This window comes from Callorhinchus milii, unplaced genomic scaffold (genome assembly GCF_018977255.1).
Source record: "Callorhinchus milii isolate IMCB2004 unplaced genomic scaffold, IMCB_Cmil_1.0 Scaffold6, whole genome shotgun sequence".
Classification (NCBI taxonomy): domain Eukaryota; kingdom Metazoa; phylum Chordata; class Chondrichthyes; order Chimaeriformes; family Callorhinchidae; genus Callorhinchus; species Callorhinchus milii.
The window spans coordinates 504,770-532,642 of record NW_024704747.1 but is presented as its reverse complement, the minus strand read 5'-3'; the positions used below and the strand labels follow the sequence as shown (position 1 = coordinate 532,642).

Genomic DNA, 27,873 nt, shown 5'->3' with positions numbered 1-27,873 from the left:
GAACCAATCTTGTGATCACCTTGTTAGAAATTCAGCTGTTTTCTTTAAGAGAAAAATCTGAAGGGGACTAGGACATACTATTTCTGACATTGTGGCTGAATTATCCTGCCCTATGAATGAGGAATGAGAAGTACTTGAGCAGTGGAACGGAGGGTAATAAAGGTGAATAAAGTGCTAATAAACTCAACGGTTTTAAAAATGCAAATTGTATAAATTAGTGAAATCGTGAGCTTGACACATGAAAGCAAAACTTAAACATTTCGAAGTACCAATTTATAAAATAGTTACATTACATATTATTTTAAATGAATTGATGTGAATAAATGAAAAGAAACATTTAAAAATGGTTTTGCAGGTACCATCAGCCTCAGACTGCACAGCGACAGGATTCACAATATATCAACAGCAGGAATCTCATTGAATTTCACTAAATTGTAGATAACAATGTTGCATACAAAATATAATTGATACCAAGTTACCTGGAAAACTAGTGTTGCTCAGCAGCATTGCAATGGGCAGACAGGCTGAACAGAGGAAGAATATTATAAGCATCTGTAAGTCGACCATGAAACCAATTTCATTGCTATTCGATTGCGCATATTAGCAGCAACAAAGATCCATAATGTGGTTATTATCTCAACTTATTGCAAGACTGGTTAGTTCTGTTAAAAGGACAGCAGGTGGAGAGAGGAACTTCTTTTGGTTTATGTTACACTAGTATCCCGTTAACTAATACTCTCTATGGTACTTCCTCAGGCTGAAATTGCAATAGCAGCTGTGGGCAGTTTCCTCCCAAGCAGACAGAATGAAGGAGGGTCTCTCTCACACACACCGAGCAGTCTGGTTGGTAACTGTCTCAATCACATTTATCAACAGTATGGGAGTCAAGTCAGATGTGTTCACGTTGTGACCCTATAAATCACCCATTGCAACTAACCATGGGAGAAAGCAAGTTAACCAACACTCGCTGAGACTACAATAGATGTAGTTTGGGAGTAAAAAGTCGCAATGATGATCAATAATATGATAAATATTTCACAGGTAGTTCAACCATTAGTTCTAAAAATAATTTACTAGTCTCAGTTTTGCCATTTTTTTTCTTATACAAACTTTAACCAATTAGTAAGAGTACATATTGTACACAGTTGTACATATCTATACAGGCAAAACATGGCAAAAGGTTTACGTAGGAGCCTGGAATTTGTAAACCAAACAAAAGACACTAAAGGAATAAGCAGATGTGCTGTGAACATGTCTTCTTCATTTACATGCTGAGAAAGGGTAGAAATGTTAGCAATCATGGTGCGACGATGCTTGCTCATATTGAGGACATTGAGAAGTATAATAGCAAGACAGAGGTGCCATGTGTGGGACAAGGATCAGAGCTAATATCTGACAATGGACTCAGCGTTGCAGTAAGAATCTCTGAGGTGTATCTGAACCCAGAGGATTAATGAAATCCTCCATTCTGGAATATCACCAGGACACAGATCATTATTTGGTACAAAATCAAAATGTCAAATGGTTTGACAACTGCTCCTCTCTGGATGGGGCTAAGGCACATTGTTAGGGTAGAGAAGAGAATGGGTCACTTCAATTTGAATCTGGGTGTAGCCTCAGCTCATTGATCACAAATATGAAAAATTAAAGGTGGCTTTTCAGCCCCTAATAAAGCAAGGAATGACAGTGTCCTGTCATCTATCCACATCCATGGGGTTGATGGTTAATGAGTTAACACAGTGGCAGGTCTCCACTGGGCAAATCTACAGGGAACATTAAACAGAGTACACTGCTGGGGAAGCAGGCAATGGTGACACACAGTTTGTTAATGGCATGAGAGGAAGAAAGACAGACAAGAGAGTTAACACAGACCGAGACAGACAGACAGAGACAGACAGAGTTGTGAAAGTTTTTGAAGAAAATCCTTCTTACTGAAATTCAATGACCTTATTTATTTTCCATTTTCTTATTTTTCTTTCATTCCCTTTACTTAATCCCTTTATATTCTGTGCGGTGTATATTTAATCATTTATCTTTAATTTAATAATTTAATAATTTAATTTAACAATTAAATTATTATAATTAGAAAATACACAAGTGGCTATACTGCGCAAATTGTCACCCTCCGAAATACAAGACTGAGAAATAAAATGCCGGGTTATGAAGTCTGTCCTAGGCCAGTCTGGGCTTGTCGATTGTACCTACGAGAAAATAATGCACATTCAAGAGGCAACATCATGGGTGTAGCTGAATGGTAACTTTGATGTAGCAGCTACGTACAGTATTCAATAAAAATAAACCAGGAAAATAATTAAATTGTGACATCAGGGATGAAGGGCGAGGTTGGGTAGAATTGGATTATATTCCTTAAAGATGGGTCAATGGATGATTGGCAAGCTAGATAGTGGCCAACTTTTGGTCAAGGCATTCAAAAGAAGGCAACATCATCTTAAAATAATCTTAACATTTGAGCTACTAAAATTAAAGGAAAAATAAGGAAATATTTCTTCCCACAGAAGGTTGTGGAATAGTGTCCCAGAGACTGTATAGGCTGAATCAATTCTATGTTTGAAATGGAGATTGATATTTGAGAAGTAAGGGTATTAAGGTATGTGGAAAAAGGCAGAAAATGAATTTAAAAGATCTGGAAGGACTGGTTAGGTCAAATGGCCTCTTTCTGTGCCGTATCACTGTCTGCTGTACAGTCAGTGCGTCTTGGAGATGAGGCCCATTGCTACTTCTAAGAATGATCTGCTTCTAGCTATTCACACCGACTTTGTCCTCAGCAATCAATCTTGATGAGAGCTCAGGGCATCCCATTGGATCAGATTGTCTCTTTCTTGATGTCTAGGATAATTAATACCATTGACATTTTTCCTTAGAATCATCTTCATATTAAAGCCCCTCACAAACATTTTCAGCAGCGGCACAATTTAAGACATTATGATTAACATAAGCCTAAAGAAGCTGTTACAAGCCGTTATCTCAACAAAATATCAAACATAATTACTATTTTTACAGGCTCAAGTAAACATGCGCCTCAAACCTTTTACTGTGTTCACTCTCAGATGAACTTCTTCACATATTTCGTTTTCTGATAATAGCTGCAATGGGTCAACCAGATTTTGGTCAAATGAATAATTTTATCACAAACACGAAAAGCTGAACTAAAGCCTGAGAAAAACAACCATTTGCTTCCTGGCCTGAAAACAATCTTCAATGTTTGATGAGACTTGATGAGACAGGACCTTGGGACGTCCTCCCGACGTGAAAGGTGCTGTACAAATGTAATTTGTTGTTGTTGAGACACCAGGAAAGGAAACAGAAAAGTATCAGCATTGCAGAGAAAACCTGAACCTCTTCTCTACATCGTCAATTACCTTCCGTGTGTGCCGGCTCCTCCCTCCTTCCTGTATTTCAAACTCTATTTGCAAATGAATGGACTACCACTCCCTGTAGGCGAAGAACTGTGCCCAGGCCACTGCCCTCACACTGGGCTATGATGTATTCATCACTGCTGGGTACACACTTCATTTTATCAGCATATCTCTGTCTTTCAGAGGAGATACAGCAAATATGACAAAAAAGGTCATAAACAGAAAACAATAACTCCCATCACTCCAAGAACAACAAATCAGACATTAAAATAAGGGACCAATAAGAGGCTTGTGGGCAAGGTGAAAGGAGTGAAAACATAAGGAATGTCACTTCCAGTGGACTTAATCCAATGCCTTTCCTCACTTCTTACACCTCCATGTGCCAACGGATAGTGCCAGAGCCACAGAGGTGGAAGCAGTGTTCCTCAGCCTCCACATCCAAATAAACAGGCTAAATATTTGTTGGGCCGAGTTGTCATAAGATAATAACATTTATAAAAGAATGTAGATTACTCACAGCTCATTGCACAAAATGGCAAAATCCCAACCTTGTAAATTACAATAGGAGCCGGGATTAGAACAGGTTTATTGTTCTCGAATGACACAAAATCTTAAAGGGACCACGTCTCAATTCTTCATCCCACATTTTGGTTTTGGCCTTTTTCTAGAAACCGAACAAGTAAGAAATGGTGGTTACATAAATCGCATCGTCATCTGTACCTACCTCGGCATTGCAACTGCAGAGCTGTTACTTTGTTAGATGACGATAAGACTTTGGTAGCAGTTCTGCAACAGACAAACATTGCTGATACCAATTTTAAAAAAACATGAATATTTTTACATAATTAAAACAGAGTGTGCTGATATTGAATGGACTCAAGGAGGCTCCGTCTCGGCAGGAAGCAGGCAAAGTATTGGCTTAATTGAATCAAGGGGTGGAGGCATTGCCACACTGGTCAGGGTATGTAATAAAGTGCTTTATCTGAAGGACATCAGAGTATTGTGTGAATACACTGTAAAAAAGCCTTCTGATCATTCCCTTCGAGAGAACGCAAAAAATCTCATTATAAATACAAATTTAAGTATAAATTACAACCTAGGAAACACCTAGAGCCACCAAAATTATACATTAAAAAAGTGCAATCAGATAGAAAAGAAATGCATCAGATGTTGAGGTTAGTTGCTAGTGATAGTGCACAAAGGTGTGGCGCAAAAGTTCCTCTGCAGACGGCCTCTGTTTGGCCTCTACAAAAATCTTTTTCAAAAAGTCTCGACTGTGATCTGATACATGAGGTGGCAGCTGAGGGTTGGTTGGCTGGGTAGCAATCTTGAATATGGCGGCCATGGCTTCAAACTCAGCCCAAGGGGGCTTCTCAGTGAGCATCTCCACAACAGTACAGCCAACACTCCTGGGAAGAAGCAAAGAGAAAATACACAAGTTACAAAATGAACAATATAAAAGCGAGGAGCTACAACTGTATTCATACAGTGCCTGGTCAGCTCATTTAGAGAGTTGGTTTCACAAAACTGCTGCACCGTTCCCTACAACACACAACTACGTCAAAAGAAGTCTTCAATGACACTAATAACAATAATCCTTGCATTTGATATAGCTCCCGATCACGTCTTCGAAAGCGCTTCACAGAATATACTGTAAAGTGAATTAACTGTATATTTTGTGGGTGAAACACAGCAGCCAATTGAGTTTAGCAGTGTCCCACAAACAGTCATGAATTGAGTGACCAAATTCTTATCTTTTTTTTAAAAAAGGGATTATTACCCCCAGAAGCGATCCGGCAATCGACTAACAACCAGATTTCTGCATACTGCTAGGTAAACAGAGGCGGGTGGAGTAAGAAAACTTACCCAACATTTTGCCCTGCCCGGGAATCAAACCAAAGTCCTCTTGCTTGCATGCCAAGTGCTCTAACTAAACATGTCACCTCGGAGCTGGCTCAGCTCTAAGGAGCCCCCGCTTATATCCCCCTCCCCCCCCACCCACAGAAGGACAGCCACCGGTGGAGTCCCCAAGCCTTGGCACTTGCCAACCTGCTCCCAACATTCTCCAGAACCAGACAAGTAGGATGCGTCCCTTGGGGAGACAACGCACAATCCAATGTTCCTCCTGGTGGCTCAATCGCCTCCAAACAACAATGAACAAATATCCATTTTGGGTTCTGATGAAGGCTGTTGGCAAATCATTAAGCACAATTTTATGTGGCTTCCTCTGGACAATTCTGCAATGTTAGACTTTCCAAAACATTTGGAAACAACAGATACGCTCCATCTTCCTCCCTGTCAAACTCTCCTCCTCATAGGAAAAGGACAGACACATCAGCCCGTTTTAAAACCTACCAGTTTCAACTTACCAAATATCTGCTTTTCTCCCATAGCCTTCGCCACTGATCACCTCCGGACTCATCCAGTAGGGTGTGCCAGTGACCGATTTCATGCTTGTTCCTGACAGACAAATTGTCTGCAGTCTTCTGCTGGCACCAAAATCTCCCAGCTTTACATTGCCAGCAGAATCCCGTAAAATGTTTGCTCCTTTTTAAGCAAAACAAACAGGATTTGTGATATGAAAACAGAATGTATTACAGCAAAGCAAAGCCAGATCACAAGGAGGAGCCGGTGTGGGGGTGGGGGGGGAGGGGAGCCAGTGGGTGCAGGAGCTGGCGGTGGGAGTACCATTGGAAGACTTGTAAAGTAGACTTTACAATGTATTGGGAATTTATTCACTGTAACTTTGGGGAAAATGGAGAAACTACAAGGTGTCAAAAATAAAAAATTTTTTTTTTACTCGTTTAACGACATTATAGTTATGCTGCAACACATTGACACATTATAACATAATGCTTTCCTTCTGCACGACACTGAGCCAGTCCAGAAAGCTTGTCATTCTCTGGATTTGTCGGTGCTCAAAGGGTTAAGTATATGATAATTAGCGGCGGCACCACATACCTTTTATATCTCTGTGAACAATCATATTACTGTGTAGGTAGGAAACTCCTTCCAGGATCTGCCGAGTATATTTACGAGTCACATTCTCTGTAAGCTCCCCATAAGCCTTCAGTTGGTCCTTTATTGAACCCTACAAAAATACAATATCATTACAAAATATAAACACATTATTCAGCTTTCAAACTGAACTGGGAGACACAAGACAGGAATTATGATTATATAATACAGTTCAACCAGCTGATGCTGGCTGATCTGTCGCGTTCAAATATGGGATGTCGACAAACAGACCAACAATGCAGCCACGTGGATTGTGGTTAACAACTACCGAAGTATTTATTTATATGTATTTCACATAAAACACTGTAATTGGAATTATTGTACTGTTACTATTTATACCATTTACTATATTTACATGTATTTATAGGTTGGAATCCTAGCTTCTCCTACAAGAGTAGTTACTGCACTTTATAATGAATCCTGAGAAGCAGTTTGAGATGGTCAATAATATGGTAAGGCAATATATCAAACGCAAGGATTATTATTATGAAATGAACTGGAGTTCAATGCAGAACCTATAATGGCTTTTAAAAGGGAATTAGACTAATATTTGAAAAATAATAATTTGAAAAGATACTGGAGAAAGTGCAGGAGTGGGAAAAATTAGGAAGTTGCTTCAGAGAGTCAGCATAGACATGACAGGCTGAGTGGTCGCCTTCTGTCCTGGTGAATTCTATGATTTGAACATACCTGATAATAATACCGCAAGACAAAAAAAAATAATAAAAATTGGTTACTTCAATCCACGACTGTTTGTGGGACACTGTTGTGCACAATTGGCTGTTGCGTTTCGCCCACAAATATACAGCCATTCACTTTACAGTATATTCTGTGAAGCGCTTTGAGACGTCTAGAAGACGTGAAAAGCGCTATATTAAATGCAAAGATTATTATTATTCATTTTATTTTAAAAGATAATTATTTAAGACACTGTTTCACACAAAATATTTTTTCAATTAGCACTTGTAACTTGTCCAAATACTTACTGCCTTTTTCCATTTCTTTTGATGGTTCAGATTCAGCAATAAATGTATACAATCCTTCACACATACCAGAACTGTACACAGTTCTCCAAATGTGACTAATCAAGGTTTTTATGCAAATTCAACATCACCTCCCTACTTTTATATACTAATTGGCTGCCGTGGTTCGCCCACAAAATAGTCAATTCATTTTACAGTTTATCCCATGAAGCGCTTTGAGACGTCGCCCGACTCCGTCACTACCTCACCCCTCAGGCCGCTGAAACTCTTGTTCATGCCTTCATCTCTCCAGGCTCGACTATGCAAATGCTCTGCTTGTTGGCCTTCCCAACTCCTCCCTCCACAGCTGAAGATAATCCAGAACTCTGGATCCATGTCCTCTCCCGCACCAAACTCCGTGACCCCATCTGCCCCACTCCCGCCCGACTCTACTGGCTCCCTATCCTTCAGAGGATCCAGTTCAAGATCCTGGTTCTCACATACAAAGCCCTCCATGGCCTCACCCCACCCTACCTCTGTGACCTCCTAACCCCCTACCAACCCGCCCGCTCCCTCCGCTCAGCCGGCTCTGGCTGCTCCACGTCCCCCGGCCACCCGCCCCAACCATTGGCGGAGAATCTTCAGCCACTCTTCCCAACCTCTGGAATTCCATCCTCCAGTCACTCCGCCTCGCCCCCTCAAGACCCTCCTCTTCAACCATGCCATTGGCCACCCCCCTTCCCCTCCCCCCCCAACCCCAGCTCGAATCTGAAATGCTTTACTCTGTCCAGCGCCTTGGGACATCCTCCCGACATGAAAGGCGCTATACAAATGTAATCTTGTTGTTGTTGTTAATATGGCGCTACATCAAATTCAAGGATTATTATTATTATAAATTGGTATTTGAGCTCTGTTTTGTGTGGGCTCCTTTATTCGAGAATCGCTATCACATTTGCATAACAAGCCACAATAAACTAACCCATTAGGCAATGCACTTTGAGACATTTCAATGTGATGAGGCTCAAAATCAAATGCACGTATTATTTGATGTATTCCTGTAGTGTTTGATAAGATCAATACACTCACCCCTGGCATATACTCCATGAAAATAGAAAGAGTTCTTTCTTGAGGATCCCTCAAGCAGCCGTAGTATTGGACAATCCGTTCGTGTTGCAGATTTTTCAACAGCTGGATCTCACATTCAAGAGCATTTACCTCCTGAAGCATAGAAATAAGCTAGAAAACCTGACGTGTAAACCTGACGAGCATTTTACTCAGAGGACAAGAGCATGGTAACGTTTATTTATTGCAACACATCAAATGGACATTCCTTTGTGAGGCTTTGCATTAAACTGAAGAACATCGTGTGGCTCAGAGGAAACCCACCTGTTCCGTTCAGCGATTTTCGCAAAACATTTGACCCGGTGCCTCATGATGTCCCCGTGATGAAACTGGAAGCCATGGAAATACATGGCAAATTTGGGATTTTACACAATGACTGACAGCTCCACCAGTTGGAGATGTGGAGCTTGAGCAGAGGCTGGTTACTTCTCTGCAAACCAATCAAGGTGGATTCCAAACCCTGGATATATGAACGAACGCGGATCCAGGTAATACCTTCTATCAGCTGTTATCCGTGTCAAGCCTCAGAGTTTCCTCATCAACTATCTGACTTTGATGTGGTAGGAGAACGTTTACAGGACAGCTTTGAATGTGCCAATCACCTTGACATTCTGGAGGTCTAAGTCCAATATCATATACCAGGCTTACTGAGCACCAGCTGCTTAATCCAGATCCTCATGTGAGGGGCTTTGATAAACAAACTGTGAAGCCACAGTCACTATAGGCCAGAACACTCCCTCCTTGTAGCGACTTCCCATTTATCACAAACCCACCATAAGCACGGTTCAAGGAGAAGGTTTTCAGGCGGGATTTGAAAAAGGGGAGAGAGGGAGCAATGCGGAGGAACTGAGGGAGAGCGTTCCAGAGGTTCCAGTGGCTGAAGGGGTGGCTTCCGATAGTGGGCCAGAGGGTGCGAGGGACGAGCAGGAGGCCGGTGTCAGTCGGGCGCAAGTTGACTGGCACCGGACTGGGGAGAGAGGAGGTAGGGAGGTGCCAGAGAGTGAAGCGATTTGAACACAAATACTCTTTGGCCAAAAAAGGAAAGACAGAAATTGAAATCTGCAGACCTTCAAAATTAAAATTAACTTTGCACCTCACCTTACTGGCCTCAGGACTGTCGGGATCAAACTGAACTTGTTTCACTGCAAGTTCCCTCCCTGTGTCAGCGTCGTAGCACAGATATACGCGGCCAAAGGCTCCCTGGCCCAAAAGTTTCCCCAGCCTCCAGTTTGTAGGAGCTCTCGGAGCTGCAATTAATGCAGATCAAACGTTTCCATACAGCAAATAAGGTAATATCTGAGAAACTAATCTACAAAAACAGTCACTACAATTTACAGTACATTTTGTGAAGCACTTGGAGTTGTCTCAATACCATGATAAGGTGCTGTATCAAACATTATTTACATGTATTGCAAGTGAGGACTCCCAGGAGGGATAATAGGGAGGAGGCTTGCTCACTACCTTCCCTCTCCCCTTTTTATCACTATTCAATCTCTGTCTCACAGGGATTAGGCTACAGTATGTCTATCACAAGAGCCGCTCTAAACCTGTTCTGCAAAACACAGAAATGGTTTGGAAGGGAGGACAAAATTAAATTACCTAAAGTTGTTGATCCCAAACTAGGGCAACTATACACAACGCGGAATAGATTGAGGGATGTGATAGACATGAAAAGTGTCAAATGACATTTACTATGAATAAATAGAGTGCTGAGATTGGGGAAAGAACATGGGAACTTGTTGGCAAAAGACTAAGGTCTATAGAGTTCACCTTCCACCATCCTGGCATTTGCTTGGCATGTCGTGAGCCAATCTATACACTGTATACACAGATATTATATTCTAGCAGAAATCTATCTAATTTGTTCTTGAATCAAACAATATTTTCTGCTTCCACCTTCTCCCTAGAGTCTGATGGATAAGTTTACTACTCGCTCACTGAAGCAGTGTTTCCGCAGATTTGTTCTGAATTTACCCCCCTTCAATCACAGGCCATGTCCTCTGGTTCTACTGTTCAGCACAAAACAGCTTCTCAATGTCTACATTATGTATTCTCTTCAGAATCTTCAAGACTGTAATCTTGTCCTCTTCTCCAGTGTGAACATGCCCAGTTTATCTAATCGCTACTCATAGCCCAGTCCCTCCACCTCCTCAATTATCTTGTTTGCTTTCCTCTATAATCTCTCAATCCGTGGAATATCCTTTTTATATTGCAGTGACCAGAACTACACACAGCGTTCCAAGTGCAATCGCACCAGTGATTTACAAAGTGGCAGGATTATCCCACTATTTCAGCTCAATATTACCCTTTTAATACAGCCTTATCTAGTTTACCTTAATCACTGTTACCAAGCACTGCTGCAATAGCTTCAATTTATTAACAATCAAGATCCCCAGGTCCTTTTCATCTTCCGTACATATTATTTTCTATCATTTAAACAATAGTCCCTTCCTGGATTTTTTGTTCCCATGTGAAGCATTTTGCATTTCTCTACATTAAACTTCATCATGAGAATAAACAATGTGAATATAAATTATGTAGTTTTAGTCTACAAGACACAGGTTAGGAGTGTTGAGGGTCATCGGGTCATCCACCTGATTTGACACTAAAACAGAAGCATTCCCGTTCAGTCTCTTACCAGAACCTTATGATCTCCGGCTAGAATTCTCTTCAATCTCCCCAATTCTCATTCCAGCAAACGGAGTCATTGCACAAACTTGTGGACATTTTGTTTGACCCTCAGCTCTCATTTAAATTGTACTATTGTCCTTAACCAAGACTGCCCTCTTCCATTTCTGGCCTCTAATCCTAGCTCACCCTCAACCAAAAAAATCCTCATCCACACTTTTCGCCTCAAGACTTTATTTATCAAATGCAAATGCATACTGGCCAACCTCCACTGGATCCCTGTCTGCAGTAAAATCTCAACTTGGGAAAGGATGACCTATATTGAAATATTGAGATAATGACTTGGGGACATGCCAAACTGTCATTACATTTCCTATAACAAAACGCTCCTCCACTTACATCCTAACATAGCGCTTGAACCTACAACATCTTGATCTAGAAACAATAGCTCTCCAAATTACACAGCTAACAGCAGTCAGGCTTTACAAACTCCTAAGAACTGACATTCTGCATAACATAATAAAATGCACAAGTTAATTTTTAAAACCAGGCTGATGCCTGAATCTCACAGCGGCTAGGAGGGCTGATGTCCATGACAGATAAGGTAGGATTCTCAATGTCACTTCCTCTTCTCCTTGACCTGTTATCCTCATATTCTGGAGTGAAGATGCTGCTCCCGCTGCTCGTGCTTAATGAATGCTCAGTGGGACTGAAGCTCACGGGAGAGCGCAATGTGTTTCCATGAGTCCTCCGTGCTCTGGGGAACGTTCTACGACCTATGGAGAGAAGCAAGATCAGTAACTGTAATACAGCAGAGATTTATCCACTATTAAATGTAACAGAATTGTACCTGGAGATTTCAACAACAACAACAACAAATGACATTTGCATAGCGCCATTCACTTCAGGAGGACATCCCAAGGCACCGGACAGTTATTTCAAGTATAAAATCTCAGGATTGAGAAAAGCCCACCATCCACCAACTTCCATTTTGCAAGTAATTTAACTCTCTGCCATTGCAACTGTTCAAAATGTTGAATATTCCTGACATTTTTGTAAGAACAGCAACAAATTGCATTTATATAGCGTCTTTCACATCAGGAGGACATCTCAAGGCTCTGGACAGTGAAGGGTTTGCATCCCAGTTGGCAGATGGAATTAAGAGGGGTGGAGGGAAATGGGGGGTGGAGGGCAAGTGAGTGATGGAGATGGGAAGATGACCAAAGGCGCAGTCGAAGAGAAAGGTCTTGAGACAGGCCTTGAAGGAGGCAAGGGAGGGTGCGAAGCGGAGGGCTCAAAAGGAACAAAAGAATCTTTAGGACCAATTAAAGATCATTACAGTTCACATTTCTGAATCCATTTACAAATTTCATCTCTCCCCATCTCACATACAAAACACACAGTAACTACATTATAGTATATTCTATTTGAGGCGTCCTGACAACCTGAAAGGCGGTAACTATTTGCTCGCACCAATGTCTCAAAGAGGTGAATGGCCAATTAATCTGGAGGAATGTAGGCCAAGCTACTGGGACACATAGTGTCAATGTATCTTTAACATCTGAAGATCAGGCAATGGGACCTTGTGTAAAAGTCTCATTCAAAAAAACAGAATGGTTGAGGCACTCCTGCTCAAGGTCTTTCTGTTCTCCTCTATGCTGGCGTGGACACCAAGAGAAACCACCTTCTCTTTTAATAATAATCTTTGCACATCCCGACTCCTTCGTTCCCCCCCGCGCAGGTCATCTCCTCCAACCTTCACTGCGAGGAGATGCTGGATTTCCTTGAATCCAAAATCAAGGAATCCGCTCCGCGGTCACTGCCCCTCCAACTTCCACCCACCTCCCACGCTCCGACTCCTACCCATCCTCCCCTACACACCTTCGAACCCGTTTCCCCACCCTCTGTCACCAACCTCATCCTGTCCTGAAACCCACCAACTGCTCCCTTGACCCCATCCCCACTCCTTATCTCCCAGCTCCACCTCCTTGCCCCACTTCTCACAGACATCACCAACCTGTCCCTCTCCTCTGGCTCTGTTCCCATTCCCCTAAAAACTGCCACCATCACTCCCACTTTGGAAAAAACCCTCTCTTTGATGCGTCGCAGCTATCAAGCTACCGGCCCATCTCCAACCTCCCCTTCCTGTCCAAGGCCCTTGAAAGAGTCGTCGCTTCCCAGCTGCGATCTTTCCTCTCCACCCATTCATTATTCGAACCCCTTCAGTCGGGTTTCTGTGCTGCCCATAGCACTAAAACCACCCTGGTCAAGGTCACTAATGAAATCTTGACCATCTGCGACCAGGGCTCCCTCTGCCTCCTCGACCAATCGGCAGCATTCGATACGGTCGACCACGCTATCCACCACTTATCCTCCCACCTCAACCTTCAAGGCCCTGTCCTTGAGTGGTTTAGGTCGTACCTCTCCCACCATCTTCATTTTGTTTCCACAAACGGCTTTTCCTCCACCCCTCGCACTGTCTCGTGCGGTGTCCCTCAGGGCTCTGTCCTCGGTCCCCTCCTCTTCACCCTCTACATGCTCCCCCTTGGTGACATCATCCGCAGACATGAGGTTAATTTTCACATGTATGCGGATGACACCGAACTCTACCTTTCCTCCTCTACCCTCAACTCCACGACCATCGATGTCCTGACAGCTGCCTGTCTGATATTGAGTCACGGACGAGAGACAACTTTCTTCAGCTCAACATGCGCAAAAGTGAGGCCCTCCTGATTGGCTCACGTCAGCGCCTCCGCACCTCAGGCGCTGACAGCATCAGCATCCAAGGCTGCACTCTCCACCTCTCAAAGCCAGTCAGGAACCTCGGTGTTCTGTTCGACCCTGAGCTGTCCTTTCTTCCTCATATCCGCGCCACAACTGGCACCGCCTTCCATCACCTCCGAAACATGGCCAGACTATGGCACTACCTCACCCCTCACGCTGCTGAAACACTGGTCCACGCCTTTATCACCTCAAGGCTGGACTACGGGAACTCTCTCCTCGCCGGCCTTCCCGGCACCTCCCTCTGCAGCTCGTGTACTGTACCGCACCAGGCTTCGCGACCACATCACTCCCACCCTCGTTCGCCTCCACTGGCTCCCCATCCCCCAGAGGATCGAATTCAAGATCCTCACCCTCACCTACAAGGCCATTCACGGCCTCGCTCCCTCCTACCTCTCCAACCTACTATCCCCCTACTTACCTGCCCGTACCCTCCATTCCTCTGGCTCCGGTCTGCTCCACATCCCCCGCCTCAACCACCCTACCATCGGTACCTACCTCTCAGCCCCGAGGCTCTGGAACTCCATCCCCAGTGCCTTCGCCTTGCTTCCTCCCTTTCCTCCTTCAAGGCCGGTCTCAAGACCTTTCTCTTCGACCATGCCTTGAGCTCCCCTCTCGACTCTCTACCCCCTCCTCGCTCCCTCCCTTCCCTCCCCTCACCCTGACCATTTCCCCCCTTGCTCGGGTCCCGACCCAACTGTCCAGTGCCTTGGGACATCCTCCCGACGTGAAAGGCGCTCTATAAATGAAATCTTGTTGTTGTTTGCATTTGATATAGAACCTTATCACATTGTCGAGACATCTCAAAGCACTCCACTGAATTTTACTGTGAAATGCAGTGATTGTTATTTGTCGGCAAACACGGCAGATAATGTGTAAACAATGTCCTGCAACCATAAAGTAAATTACCAATTTTATTTGGGGGATGGTTACCAAGAATCAAGAGAAAGTCCCCTCTATTTTCAAACAGTGCCATGGCATTTTTAATGTCCGCCTAAACAGGCAGATAGGAACATGGTTTAAAGTCCTATCCGAAGCATAGCAGCTCCCAGCACTGTACTGGAGTGTTAAAGTCCCGATGACGGCTTGAATCCACAACCTTCGCTGTCTACTACTACTACTACTACTAAAGCAGGCAGGCTGATACCTTTTACAATAATGATTGCCTAGACTGAGCCATTATGAACAATGTGATAATTAACACCGATAATAATTAACTTATTACAGGGCTCATTCTTCACCATTAATTATTTAAGCGAATTCACAGTATCAGAATTTTTGTGGCACGATGTGCCTGTCCTCACCGTCACTGTAATCATGGTGTTGGTAAGAGATGTGATACCTCCTTGGGTACGTCCCACCCTTTCCAATCTTCTCAAATGTTGGAATATCACAATCTGTAACATGGAGAAAGGTTAGTGTCACATTTAATTTGGTTAAAAAGGCAAATCTTGAACAAAAGACACTGGACAGTCAGGGATAATAACAATAATACTAATAATAATAATCCTTGCATTTGATATAGCACCTTATCACGTATTCGAGACGTCTCAAAGCGCTTCACAGAATATATTGTAAAGCGAATTGACTGTATTTTTGTGGGCGAATAATGACCTTGGAGTGTTAGCCTAGACTGTCCACTCAATGTCACGATGTGGGGCTTGAACCCACAACCTTTGACTCGGAGGCTACTAAGCCAGGCTGACGTGAACCTGGATAAACAACAGAATACAAGCAATTGTGAGGCTCACCTGAGTAATCCTGGTGATTATCTGGGTAACTTTGTGCCCTCGGCATCCGAGATTTAGGGTAGCTGTCACTGCAGTATAAAGCAAGTCAGTGCAAAGTGCAAGCAGAATTGTCCCATGACCTCAGCAAACTGACTTCACAAATACTAATCTAATATATATATAAAAAATATAATAATAACATACCTGCTAGTTACTTTCCAACAACTCAGAATTCCAAACATTTTTTGAATAATTTATCCACAAAGAATTTAAAGCAAAGCAATTCCCCGCCTCGCCCCCCCAGCCCGCCTTGCCCCCCACTCTCCTCCCCGCGACCCCTTGCTCCCCGCCCCACTTCCCCCGTCCCACCGGCGCCCCCACCTCCTCCCCGCCGCCTCCCCGCCCCCGCCTCCTCCCCGCCCCCACCCCACCTCCTCCCCGCTCCCCCCCGCCCCCCCACGTCTCCCCCCACCGTCCTCCTCACTCCTCCCCCAAGCCCTCTTAACACACAGCCCTGTATCTTTTCACAACCCATCCCTTCCAATACATGGACTGATCCATCAATTCGCTCCCCCACTCTCCTACTTATCACACAATACCCATTGTTTAACAGCAAGCCTGAGGAGCGGTTACCTGTCCAAGGGGCTGTCGAGGGATGGACAGCTGCCGGATGCTGAGTTCTCAGGGCTGCTCATCGACAGAGGATCCAGCATCTGTAAAATATTCAATTGATTCTCGAGATACTCGCTCAGTCATCACTAGATTCTCGCTTATATTCATTCCAATTATTCTACAGCATTTGATTAAGACAAAGGAATCAAGAAACTTTGGCCAATTTAATGCTGGCCAATAATAGGGGATTTTTACTGTATTTGATGCTGAAAAATGGAATGGAATTGGAAAACACCTTGTACTTTTTCCAATGAAGTTCAATTAAACCACAGGCCTAGAAACTGAGTTTGAATTTCAAAAACAACGATTAAATAGAAAGAACAGAAAAAGCAGAATGTGAAAATATTATGAAAGGAAATAAATCTAAAGAATATTTTGTGGCAGTTTTTATGAAAAAGCTTGAGAATGAATAAAGTATTTGTTAATAGATAGAGATTCCAACCTGGTCCATGCTCTCAGGAATGAATTCGCCTTCACTGTTGATGCTGGTGTAGGAACCATTACGTGCCACTTGCTGCTGTCCATCTGGAATGTAGCCTGGAGGTGGGGAGCTCCTGTCTGACGTGTGGGCAGCTAAACAACAACAACAAGATTCCATTTATAGAGCGCCTTTCACGTCGGGAGGACGTCCCAAGGCGCTGGTCAACAAAGCACAAAGTTACTGTCATTACTGTCCTTGCCCAAGTGAGGATCTTCACACTCACCTCCAGCTGTGAACTTGAAAGGATGAGGCTTTTACACAACACCTGAGAAGATTAATGGATGAGCTGGTGGACGCATCAGCCTGGCTCAGTTGGTAGCACTCATGCTTCCAAGTCTGAAGGTTGTGGGTTGAGGCCCCAAACTTGGACTTAGAATTTATAAAGTGTAATGCAGAGTGGGGGTGTTGTACTGTCGGAAGCATCGTCCTTCAGATGAGACATTAAACCAAGGCCCTGTTGGTCTGTTTAGGTGGACTTTGAAGTTCCTATGGCACTACTTGAAAAGGGAATGGAGTTTCTCCCGGTATCCTGGCCAACAATTCTGAATATAAATTGTTCATTCACTTCATGGCTGTTTGTGGGATGCTGCAGTGTGCAAATTGACTGCCGCAATTATCCACAAAACACACAGTCACTACACTTTACAGTGTATCTTCCAGTATACCTAAAAGCGCTATCCGGCGTTACCTTACATGAGAAGTGCTATACCAAATGTCAAAAGGTTATGAATTTTACAACCTGTTTTGATGTGTTTTAGAAACCTACCATTAATGTAACTAGTACTTACCAATCAGTGGAAGCCGTGTTTTCCTCTCTTTGTCCACATAAATTGTGCTATTGTCCAAGTCATCCAACGTTGGTAATGTTTCCACATTGCTGAGGTTTGTTAACTAATTAATAGGGAAATCAGAGTGCGAAATATAGACAAGAACAGGAAATGCAAGGAAAACAAACATCTGCAGCGGTCGAGCCAATTCTCTGCACTAATGGAGAGCAGACCCACTGTAGACAAGCAAACAGAGAAGATAATTGAGCAGGTCACACATTACAAATTGGCTAAAGTTCAAACTAAAATAGTATTCCATTAGAACATAAATGGATACTATAGTACCAAACTGTGCCAACTCTAATGCTTCCCAGCCACTCTCTCGCGCACATTGCTATTTTCTCTTAAGCTCTCTCTAGTGGATTGGGCAGTGAGATGGAAGCTGAAATTTAATGCAGAACAGCTTGAGATTATATATGTTTGATATCAGAGCCATAGAGGGGATCCAAATGAGATTTATTGGGATGATACAGAGACAAGTGGTTTGACCTATCAATAGGGACTGGGTGAACTGGGCCAGTGGATTAGAGGAGGTTGAGGAGTTTTATCAAGGAATCTTGATAGGTCAATGGGGAGAAATTATTTTCACTGGCCGGTGAATCAGTTACTGGAAAGCATCAATGTAAGATACCTCACAAACGAGAAAATCGAGTGATTAGGAGGAACTGCGTACAGAGAGTTAAGGTGTGGAATGTCCAAAGACACGAGGAGATCATAACAGAATCCATATAACCTAAAAATAGATAAACATCTAAAAAAGAATAATTTACAGGGGTTTGCAGAAAATGCCGGTAAACGATATCAAATGCAATGCTCTTTCAAAGAGCCAACACATGCACAAGGGCCAAATGACCTGTGCTGTAAATTGCTGTGGTTCTACTCTCTCACATTCTGCCATTCTCTTGGCCTCAGAATCTTGCTCTCTCAGTCTCCGATGCTTTTGTGATAAACAGCAAAGCAGGAAGCGACATCGGTAACGACCAATTAATCCAGATGTCAGTCATGTTAGTGTAAAACCCAGCCCGCGAGCAGGAATTGGCTGCCAGCTGCCCAGTGAATGGTGTTCTAGCTAAATCTGTAATAGTGAAGTGAGTTATAACCAGGCTGCACTACATATAGGGACAAATACAATGGAGAGAATAGCTCATTGCAGTGAGTATTCTCTCTCCTACACTGTACCTGTAACTTCACTTTATTCACTCTTCCTAACGTTATACCTGGTTATTTGACTGAAGCACCAGCAAAATCTTCAGGCTCTTCATGTGCACACTGCGATCCAGGAGTTCGATGGCTTTATCCAAATCATCCTGCGTGGTCAATGGGATCACTAACTGCAGCATAAACAATAAACATGTTTATAAACATCACCAAGCAAATGGATTTGTTGAAAAACTCCAATAAAACTAACTTACAGGGCCTTCAACGTTATAATTATTTTCTTACGTTCCACCTTTAAGGAACTTCTGCTACTAGAGTGGAATTGTGTGGGGTGAAGACATTAATTTGAAAGGGTGTGGGGTGGTGGGGGCGGGGGGAGTTGAGTGAAGGAACACATTGAATTGTGAATAGGTCAAATGTACTAACAAAAAGTGGAAGATGTTGAGACTGAAAAATGACATACTGTACATCACATTTATTTAAAACAATAAGAAAAGTGCTGAGAGCAGCCTGAAGGCTTCACATGACATAGCAGCAGAGATAGATGCCTGGCCCCAATGCTATTTTAATACTATTGTTTAGTGACACAGGGTGCAAGTCTGTCCTCTTTAACCACCAAATGGATCTATTCATAGAAACACAGCATCACGTGCACAAAGTGTAGGAAAATTTGGAGAAACAAAACCAACGTCAGTTGTTCTTCTCTCACAACTGATGTTTGGTCATTTACAGCTGAAACACATGCACACTCAGCAGGCGACAGGCACAGAGTTATATTTTATTGAGTTATATTCCCTGGAAAAAGAGCGAGATAAAGATATGATCATACCTCATTATTTGTATAGTGTAGGCCCATTGGCTGACCAAAGGCAACCTTGGCTTTTACTCTAATGTCTTCCAAATGAACTGGCCGAGGGAACTGAAGGATTCTGAACCAAAATGAGGAGCACCAGATTAGACAGTCTCTCACATTCAGGAAGTAAAGCTACTTGTGGAACAGTAAGCTGAAAACACTGCATTCAATAAACATCTGATTTACCAAATCTCTATTTGAAGCTGGTACATTTTGTTTATCAGAGTGAGATATCCAATAGATTGTCACAGAAATCTGAGCACAACTCAGTCTCATGCTTATGCTGTGGCATCACCTGCACTGAAGACTCTCAAATCCATTTCCACATCCTATATCTTCACTTAAGTGTTTCTTTTTTAAATATCATAATTGACTCAGGTTTAATAGCCTTATATGTCCTGTGTTTTGTGCTGTACTCCAAGCGCTGAAACGCTATCAGGCATGAAGGGTACTATATAATACAATTTGTTGCTGTAGTAACTGTGTATAGCAGTTCTGTAACTTCTGTGGTGAGCTACATTTCTCACCTTTTTTCACCACGATATTCAAACTTGACTCGAATGTCATTCTGAAAATTAAAAATATATTAAATTAAAAACAAATATAAGAATGTTTGTATATGGTGGCCTAGTGGTTGAGAGCACAGAGGTATTTAGATTCTGACATTGGTTGCTAACCCCACTCAATACCTCAGGAGTTTCTGAAATTCCCTATTGAAACCGGTCAATCACCCCAAGAATGGAGGAATTCTGTTCAACTTTCTCTCCTTAATCTCAGAAATTCAAGCCAGGATTTTAATTATTAATCACGTTTGATTCACATACTGTGAAACCATCTCCCGACGTGAAAGGCGCTCTATAAATGGAATCTTGTTGTTGTTAGCAAAGTGTAATATTTAAAACCCAATCTTTGAATGATTTATTACAACTGTATACCCATTTGTAGCCGGGTATTAACAGTACGTTTATCAGAAAACCATGGACTGATAGCAAAGATCAGTCTTTAACCCTTCACAACAATTCATAGTCGTAGCTTGTGATTAAGGAAATATTAGTGTTTACTATGTACACTGGGTACAATAACAACAACAAATGACATTTACACAATGCCTTTCACGACAGGAGGACGTCCCAAGGCGCTGGACAGTCAGGGATCCACACCCAAGCTGGTGGTTGGGATCAGGAGGGATGGAGATCAGGGGTAGGAGGGCGATCAAAGGCATGGTCAAAGAGGAGGATCTTGAAAAGCGTTTTGAAGGAGGCAAGGGAGGGGGCGAGGCGGAGGTACTGTGGGATGGAGTTCCAGAGGGTGGGGGCAGAGAGGCTGAAGGTCCGCCTGCCAATAGTGGGTCGGGGCAAGTGGGGGAACATGAAGCAGATCGGAGCCCGCTGAACGGAGGAAACGAGCAGGATGGTAGGGGGTTAGGAGGTCAGAGAGGTAGGGAGGAGTGAGGCCGTGGAGGACTTTGAAGGTGAGGACCAGGATCATGAACTGTATCCTCTGTGTGATGGGAAGCCAGTGGAGTCGGGCGAGGATGGGGGTGATAGGGTCACGGAGCCTGATGCGGAAGAGGTTACGGGCTGCAGAGTTCTAGATGATCTGTAGACTGAAGGGAGGAGTTTGGGATGCTGACAAGCAGGGAGTTTGCATAGTCGAGACTGGATGTGATGAAAGCGTGTATGAGGCTCTCAACTGCCTGGGGTGAGAGACAGTGGCGGTGCCAGACAATGTGGTGGGAAAAGGCGGAGGGGGTCATGGCACAGATGTGGGGTATCAAGGACAATTTAGGGTTGAACAAGTGACAAAGTTCATTATTGGTGCCGTGAGGTGGAGAGTGCATCCATGAAGGGTGATGCTATCAGTGCCTGAAGTATGGAGGCATTGATGGGAGCCAAGCCTCGGTCTTGTTGACGTTCAACTGGAGAAAGTTTGCTCTCATCAAGGACTTGATGTCTAACAGGCAGTCTGTGAGGACAGCAGTGGTCCTGGAGTTAAGAGTGGAGGCGAAGAGGTAGTATTGAGTGTCAATTCCATACATGCGGAAGTTGACCCCATGTCTACGGATGATGTCACCAAGAGGAGCATGTAATTGTTGAAAAGAAGGCGACCAAGGGCAGAGCCCTGAGGGACGCCACACATGATGGTGTGGGGCCTGGAGGAGAAGCCGTTAGTGGAAACAAAATGGAGATGGTAGGAGAGGTAGAATTTGAACCAAGCAAGGGCAGGTCCGTGAAAGTTGAGTTGAAAGGAGAGATGATGGAGGAGGTTAGAATGGAGGATAGGGTACACTGGGTAGACTGAGTGACAGCACCAATATTACATTTTTTATTTAAATTAACTTAACCCATCACAAAGCATATATATAATCTGTTGTTGTTGTCATCTTAACCGTAGCCATAGATAGAAGATGATAAAGAAATTTATTTCACACAGAGGATTTTTCGGATATATGGAATGCTTTATACAAATGGCTGTTAAAGCTGAGTTCATAACAGCATTTAAAAGTGAACCAGATAAATATGTCAAGAACAATGTTAGAGATTATGGATAGATAAGTGTTCTGGAATGCCACCCCGCGTGAAGGGTGCTATATAAATCCAAGCTGTTGTAGATAGTTGCAGTCCAAATATTCTGCTTTTATTGTATTGAGCTTTTCCGCTCCTGTTTTTAACTCAATCCAGATGATTTCATATTTCTTTCCCTGGAATACCAATTCACCTTTTTTGTTCTATCCTGTATAGGTTTGAATTTTTACCACATTCAGCTATTTCTGGTTATGAAGGTGCACATTATTTATATTCTGGGGTTTCTAAAGATGCTGTGCAGAGCCACATTGTCTGATACATATGCATATTATACCACAGTCCGACTCCGTGCTCCAAAGAGATGTGATACAAAAACAGTAACGTTTTCCTATGTGATATGCACTGGACAAGAAGCTAGAGCTGTACAACAACAACAACATGCATTTATAGAGCACTCTTCATGTTGGGTAACATCTTGGAGCGTTTCACAGGGACATAGTTATCAAACAAGAAAGAAGGGGAAGGTGGCTTTAGGAGGCCAAAGAGGTAGGTTTGAGGCGGGAGGTGAACAGGGAATGCAGAGATAGTGGGTGGGAATCCCAGAGGTTGAGGGTGTAGAATTTGAAGTCTATCATCGATAGTGATGAAACTAAGGAGGGGAGTCACAGCAAGCCCAGAGGAGACAAGCAGAGGGGTGGGGTAGGGGAAATGCTCAGGCACAAAGAGATTAAATAATAATAATCTTTACATTGGGATAGCACCTTTTTAAGTCAGGAAAATGTCCCAAAATTCTTCACAGGATAGACTGTAAAGTGGAGTGACTGTTGTCACGAACACAGCAGCCACATGACAACATCTCACAAACAGCCATGGAATGAGTGACCAATTTTATTTGGGGAGATTGTTGTCCTGGATACCAGGAGAAACTCGCTTCTCTTTTCAAATAGTGCCATAGGATCTTTACAGTCCATTTAAATAAGCAGATGAGGCCTCAGTTTAACATCTCATCCGAAGGACAGTTCCTCCAACAATGCAGCAGCAACAACTTGCATTTAGATAGCGCTCCTCCCTCAGGGCAGCATCCCAGAGCACAGGACAGCCCACCTCCATCACCGCACTGTGGTGTCTCTTGATTTATAGGTAAGGGGAAGGATCTTAAAATTTATCTGCTCACAGCCAGAGAGTCAATGGAGCCTGACGAAGACTGAAGTGATGGGAGTACACTGCGCTTTCGATATTACACAGGGTCCACAGTACACAAATGTTATAAATGCATAATATAATAATAACATAAATATATTATTCTAAATGGATCCAAGCTTCTTAGGGAGTATGTAATTAAACTATAGTCAGAGCACAGGCTGGACTCTACTTTGTGTTCACATTCACACGTACCTGATTATTGGAGGAAGTGGCTTTGGGTTTCCCTGCATCATGTAAGGACAGGACGGGACGGCTGGCCATGTGGAGCACTGCCAGATCCTGCATGATTGAGTTTAGAGCTTGCTGCTCATCTACAAAATATTTAATTTAAACAGTACATCATGAGCATTCACTAAAGCATTTTCCAAGGGATTATATTTTCAGAAAATCATGGAAAGAATTCAGAGGAATTTTAGTTTTTTTTAAACTCTCTTTTAATGGAACCACCACTGACAGTAATAAATCAACCATTTGAAATACAACAGGCATGCTTGCTCAGGTATCATATCACCAAGTTCACCACAAAGAGTTGAGCAAACTCAATCCTTCCTTATTATTATTATTATCATCATAATTAGACAAGCTGGAGCTTTTCAATCTTGAAAGAAAATGACTGAGAGAAAGGCTTATATTTTAAATGGGACTGAAAAAGTAAACCCAGAACAATACTTTTGGATGCAGAACAAGAGGACAACAGTTTAGAGTTGCAAAGGGCAATGTCACGATAGATACCAAGAAGTTTTTCTTTACCCAGAGGTTAATTAACAACTGGCAAAGAAAGGAAGTTCACTGGACTCATTTAAACAACAGCCAAACAATTTAAACTAATTTTGAACAAGAGATGGGAGTTTCTCATGGTGCCCTGGCCAACGATTCCCCAAATAAAATTAGTCATTCACTCCATGGCTGGTTGTCAGACATTGCTGTGGGTAACTCTGCTACTGCATTCACTTACAAAATTACAAAGTCACAACACTTTATAGTAAATTCTGTGAAGTACTTTGGGATGGCCTAACATTAAAGGCATTGTACTAAATACAATGATTTGGAGTCCTGTAGCTCAGTGGTTAGAGCACTCGCTTTGCAAGTGAGAGACCTGAGTCAATATACAGTCAATTCACTTTACAGTGTGTACTGTGAAGCGCTTTGGGACGTCCTTCCGACGTATCAAATACAAGGATTATTATTATTATTATGATTGATTATGATAATAATAAGCCTTGCATTTGATATAGAGCCTTATCACGTCTTCGAGATGCCTCAAAGTGCTTCACAAAATATACTGTAAAACGAATTGACTGTATATTTTGTGGGCAAAACGCAGTAGCTAACTGCGCACAGCAGTGTCCCACAAGCAGTTGTGGATTGAATGACCAAATTATTATTTATTTAATTAATTTTTTTGAAGGGATTATTACCCCCGGAAAAACAATCTGTCAATCGACTAACAACTGGGTTCTTACTTACTGCTGGGTAAACAGAGGCATGTGTTGTAAGGAAACTTGCCCAACGGTTTGCCCTAACCGGGAATCGAACAAGTCCTCTCACTTGCAAAGCTAGTGCTCGAACCAATAAACTACAGGACTCCACTTAACCATTAAGATGATTAATCTACAGGAGTATGGGGAAAAGTCAGTTAAATGAGACTGAATGGATTACTCTTTCAAAGAGCCAGCACAGACAAATGGGGCAAACAGCCTTCTTCTGAGCTATAAATTCTTGTGGCTCTGTTTCTATGTCCCAGCTACACAACTCTGCAGACTGCAGCACCTGAAGTTAATAATTTTCTATGTCCTCCTGACCTGAAAGGTGCTTTACAAATGTAATTTGTTTGTTGCTGTAATTAATTTGATTCAGCTCCATCACAGCTGTTGAACTCAGCAAATCCTACAATCACAACTATTACAACTCTTGGTAGGAATTGGAGTTTAAACAACATACTTAAGATACAATTAAACAGAATTAAAAGTGTAACCTGGCTTTAGTTATCATAATAATATTCTTGCAAATAATATTGTGCAGTCTGGTATCCACCTGGTACCCTATAACAACAATCTGAGGTCAGGAATCATTTCCTCACACAGAAGGTTGTGAACATATGGAACACTCTGCCTCAGAAAGCTGAAGAGGTGGAATCAATAGGAGTGTTTAAAAGAGAAAGATACTTGGGGAGTGGAGGTTGAAAGGCTCCCATCATATCTCATTTTGATGAAGCACAAGACTCACCCATAATGGCAGCACGTGGCCAACCAATCTTCAACAAGTAGGAGATTGTCCCAGCAACATTCTAAGCTGTACCTAAAATGTCAAAAAATTAACTTTTAGTCTTACATTTGAAACAAGGAGACATGATGAACAAGGTCATTATTTTTCTCTTATTGGTTTATGCCTTTTGGTTGAGTGTCTGACACATGCAGAAACCCATCACCACACTTAAGAGTATCCATTGCACATATGGATGCCGTGTCTGGCACGGAATATACCTCCATCGTAAAGGAACACACCCTACTTACCTAAGTGGAGTCCTGTAGCTCAGTGGTTGAGCACTCGCTTTGCAAGCTAGAGACCTGAGTTCATTTCCAGGCACAGGGCGAAACCTTGGGCAAGTTTCCTTACTCCACACGCCTAATAATAATCCCTCCAAAACCAAAAACAATAATAAATTGGTCATTTTCAATCCATGACTGTTTGTGGGACATTGCTGTGCGCAATTGGCTGCCGCGTTCGCCCACAAATATACAGTCAATTCTCTTTACAGTGTGTTCTGTGAAGCGCTTTGGGACGTCCTCCTGACGTGAAAAGCGCTATATCAAATGCAAGGATTATTATTATTATTATTATTATTATTAATAGAGTATTAGGCACAGGTTGACAAGACTGATGAGCCAGGTTAGCTGATCAGACAACCGAGATAGCCTTGGAGTACTGATTCAATTCTGACATTCCATTGCCAATTATGTCAACTTGGAGCCAGCGCAGCTCCAAGAAGAAGCAGTTTTATGGTTAAAATCTCAGACAATTGGGTTTAAATGGTTCCTAAAAAAAGAACAGATCATTTTCAAAGAGTGAAAACAACTTGGTGGGAACTTTATTTTCTGTGAATCGTTTTGCTCATCAAAATAATAATTCTTGCATTTGAAATATAGCGTCTTATGTCATTGAGACATCTCAAAGCACTTCACAGGATATACTGTAAACTGGATTGACTGTGTATTTTGTGGACATTTTGTCCCACAAACAGCCATGGAGTGAGTGATCAATTTTATATTGGCTAGGGCAGCAGGAAAAACACTTCTCTTTTTGTATAGTTAACAACTAATGATAGCTAGCTGTAGATCAAGTTAAAATAATAATCCTTTCATTTAATATAAGTGCCTTTCAAATCAGGAGAATGTCTCAAAGCTATGCTTTTGATTTTTAGATTTCGAATAGTGCCATGGCATCTTTAAGTGTCCACCTGAATAGACAGACAGGACTTCTGTTTAATGCTTCATCCAAAGGACAGCACCTCTGACAATGCAGCATTGCATTTGAGTGTCCAAATAGACTATATGAGGTTCAATCCCAACGTGGAGGTTGAACCCACAATCTTCTAACTCAGAGGCAAGAGTGTTACCAACTGCTCGAGGCTAACAAACAAAGATGACACGTGACTGGAGGCTGTTCTGCTCAACCTCATCCAAGAAAGAAAAAAGTCTTGTGTCTAATACAGCAAAGCACACAGTAAATTAATCACTGATTCAGGTTGATTCAGACTTGGTTTGAGAAAAGAAGGCAGAATTAGAAAATCAACAGATGGAGAAATGTGAACAAAACAGCTCTGCAGAAACTAATGAAAGCGAGGCTCTTCAAGTCTCTCTCTATATATAAAGGAATTAAAGACTACAGACTTGTAAGTTATCTGCACATCACTGAAGAACCGTGACAGACAGGGAGAGAGACCCAAGATGGAAGATGTAGGGAAGACTTCAAAAAGCCGGGCCAGAGGGAGGGGGTGGAGAGTTACTTGACCAAAACAGTCCCAATTTGAGACACAGCTATAATCTGACTGTTATTGCGCTGCTCTTGGCTCTGGAGTTTAAATACAGATTTATTTACAAGAGTGAACAAGGAAAGCTGATGACAAACCTGTTATTTCTGTCTCTGGTCACTTCAGCTCTACAATCAAACATTAACTCCACAATTACCGCCCTTCACTGGTGCAGCAAACGGGAGTTTGGGACAATCTGCACCGTTTCTGGTCTGGAGCTAAAATCCCAGTTAATCCGAGTTGTAGTCGGTGTCAGTCAGGCCTCGGCCTCGCTTAGGCCCAGCGGTTATATCCTGACCTTTGTGTCCGGGCCGAGCCTCGCGCGGGGCGGCACTAACCTGAGTCACTGAGAAACTCGAGAGCAAAGCCAGGACACAGGCCCCGGACACAGGCCCCGGACACAGGCCCCGCTACACCAACCGCCACCGCCGACACTTTGCTCCTTTTTCAGCCAAAAAATGTACCTACCCCGAGGCGAATCCACACTGAGCATGCGCAGGACCAGT

The 27,873-nt window shown here is 42.8% G+C and overlaps 1 protein-coding gene across 3 annotated transcripts; it reads right to left on the bottom strand.

Moving 5' to 3' along the window:
• map3k2 (mitogen-activated protein kinase kinase kinase 2) lies at window positions 1–27,873 on the bottom strand. Of its 3 annotated transcripts, none has more exons than XM_007910330.2 (17): window positions 27,836–27,873; window positions 25,564–25,635; window positions 23,530–23,648; window positions 20,137–20,177; window positions 19,586–19,685; window positions 18,816–18,929; window positions 17,560–17,662; window positions 16,733–16,863; window positions 16,252–16,331; window positions 15,640–15,707; window positions 15,193–15,285; window positions 11,677–11,883; window positions 9,578–9,726; window positions 8,444–8,575; window positions 6,339–6,468; window positions 5,747–5,924; window positions 1–4,786 (listed from the first exon to the last, which is right to left on the bottom strand). In XM_007910330.2, the coding sequence occupies exons 2-17, from the start codon at window positions 25,565–25,567 to the stop codon at window positions 4,561–4,563; spliced, it is 1,875 nt and encodes a 624-aa protein (XP_007908521.1). In that variant the 5' UTR covers window positions 25,568–25,635; window positions 27,836–27,873; the 3' UTR covers window positions 1–4,560. The 3 variants fall into 3 exon arrangements, with proteins under 3 accessions (XP_007908521.1, XP_007908522.1, XP_007908520.1); XM_007910331.2 differs by lacking the exon at window positions 27,836–27,873 and adding an exon at window positions 27,706–27,764; XM_007910329.2 differs by lacking the exon at window positions 27,836–27,873 and adding an exon at window positions 27,466–27,757.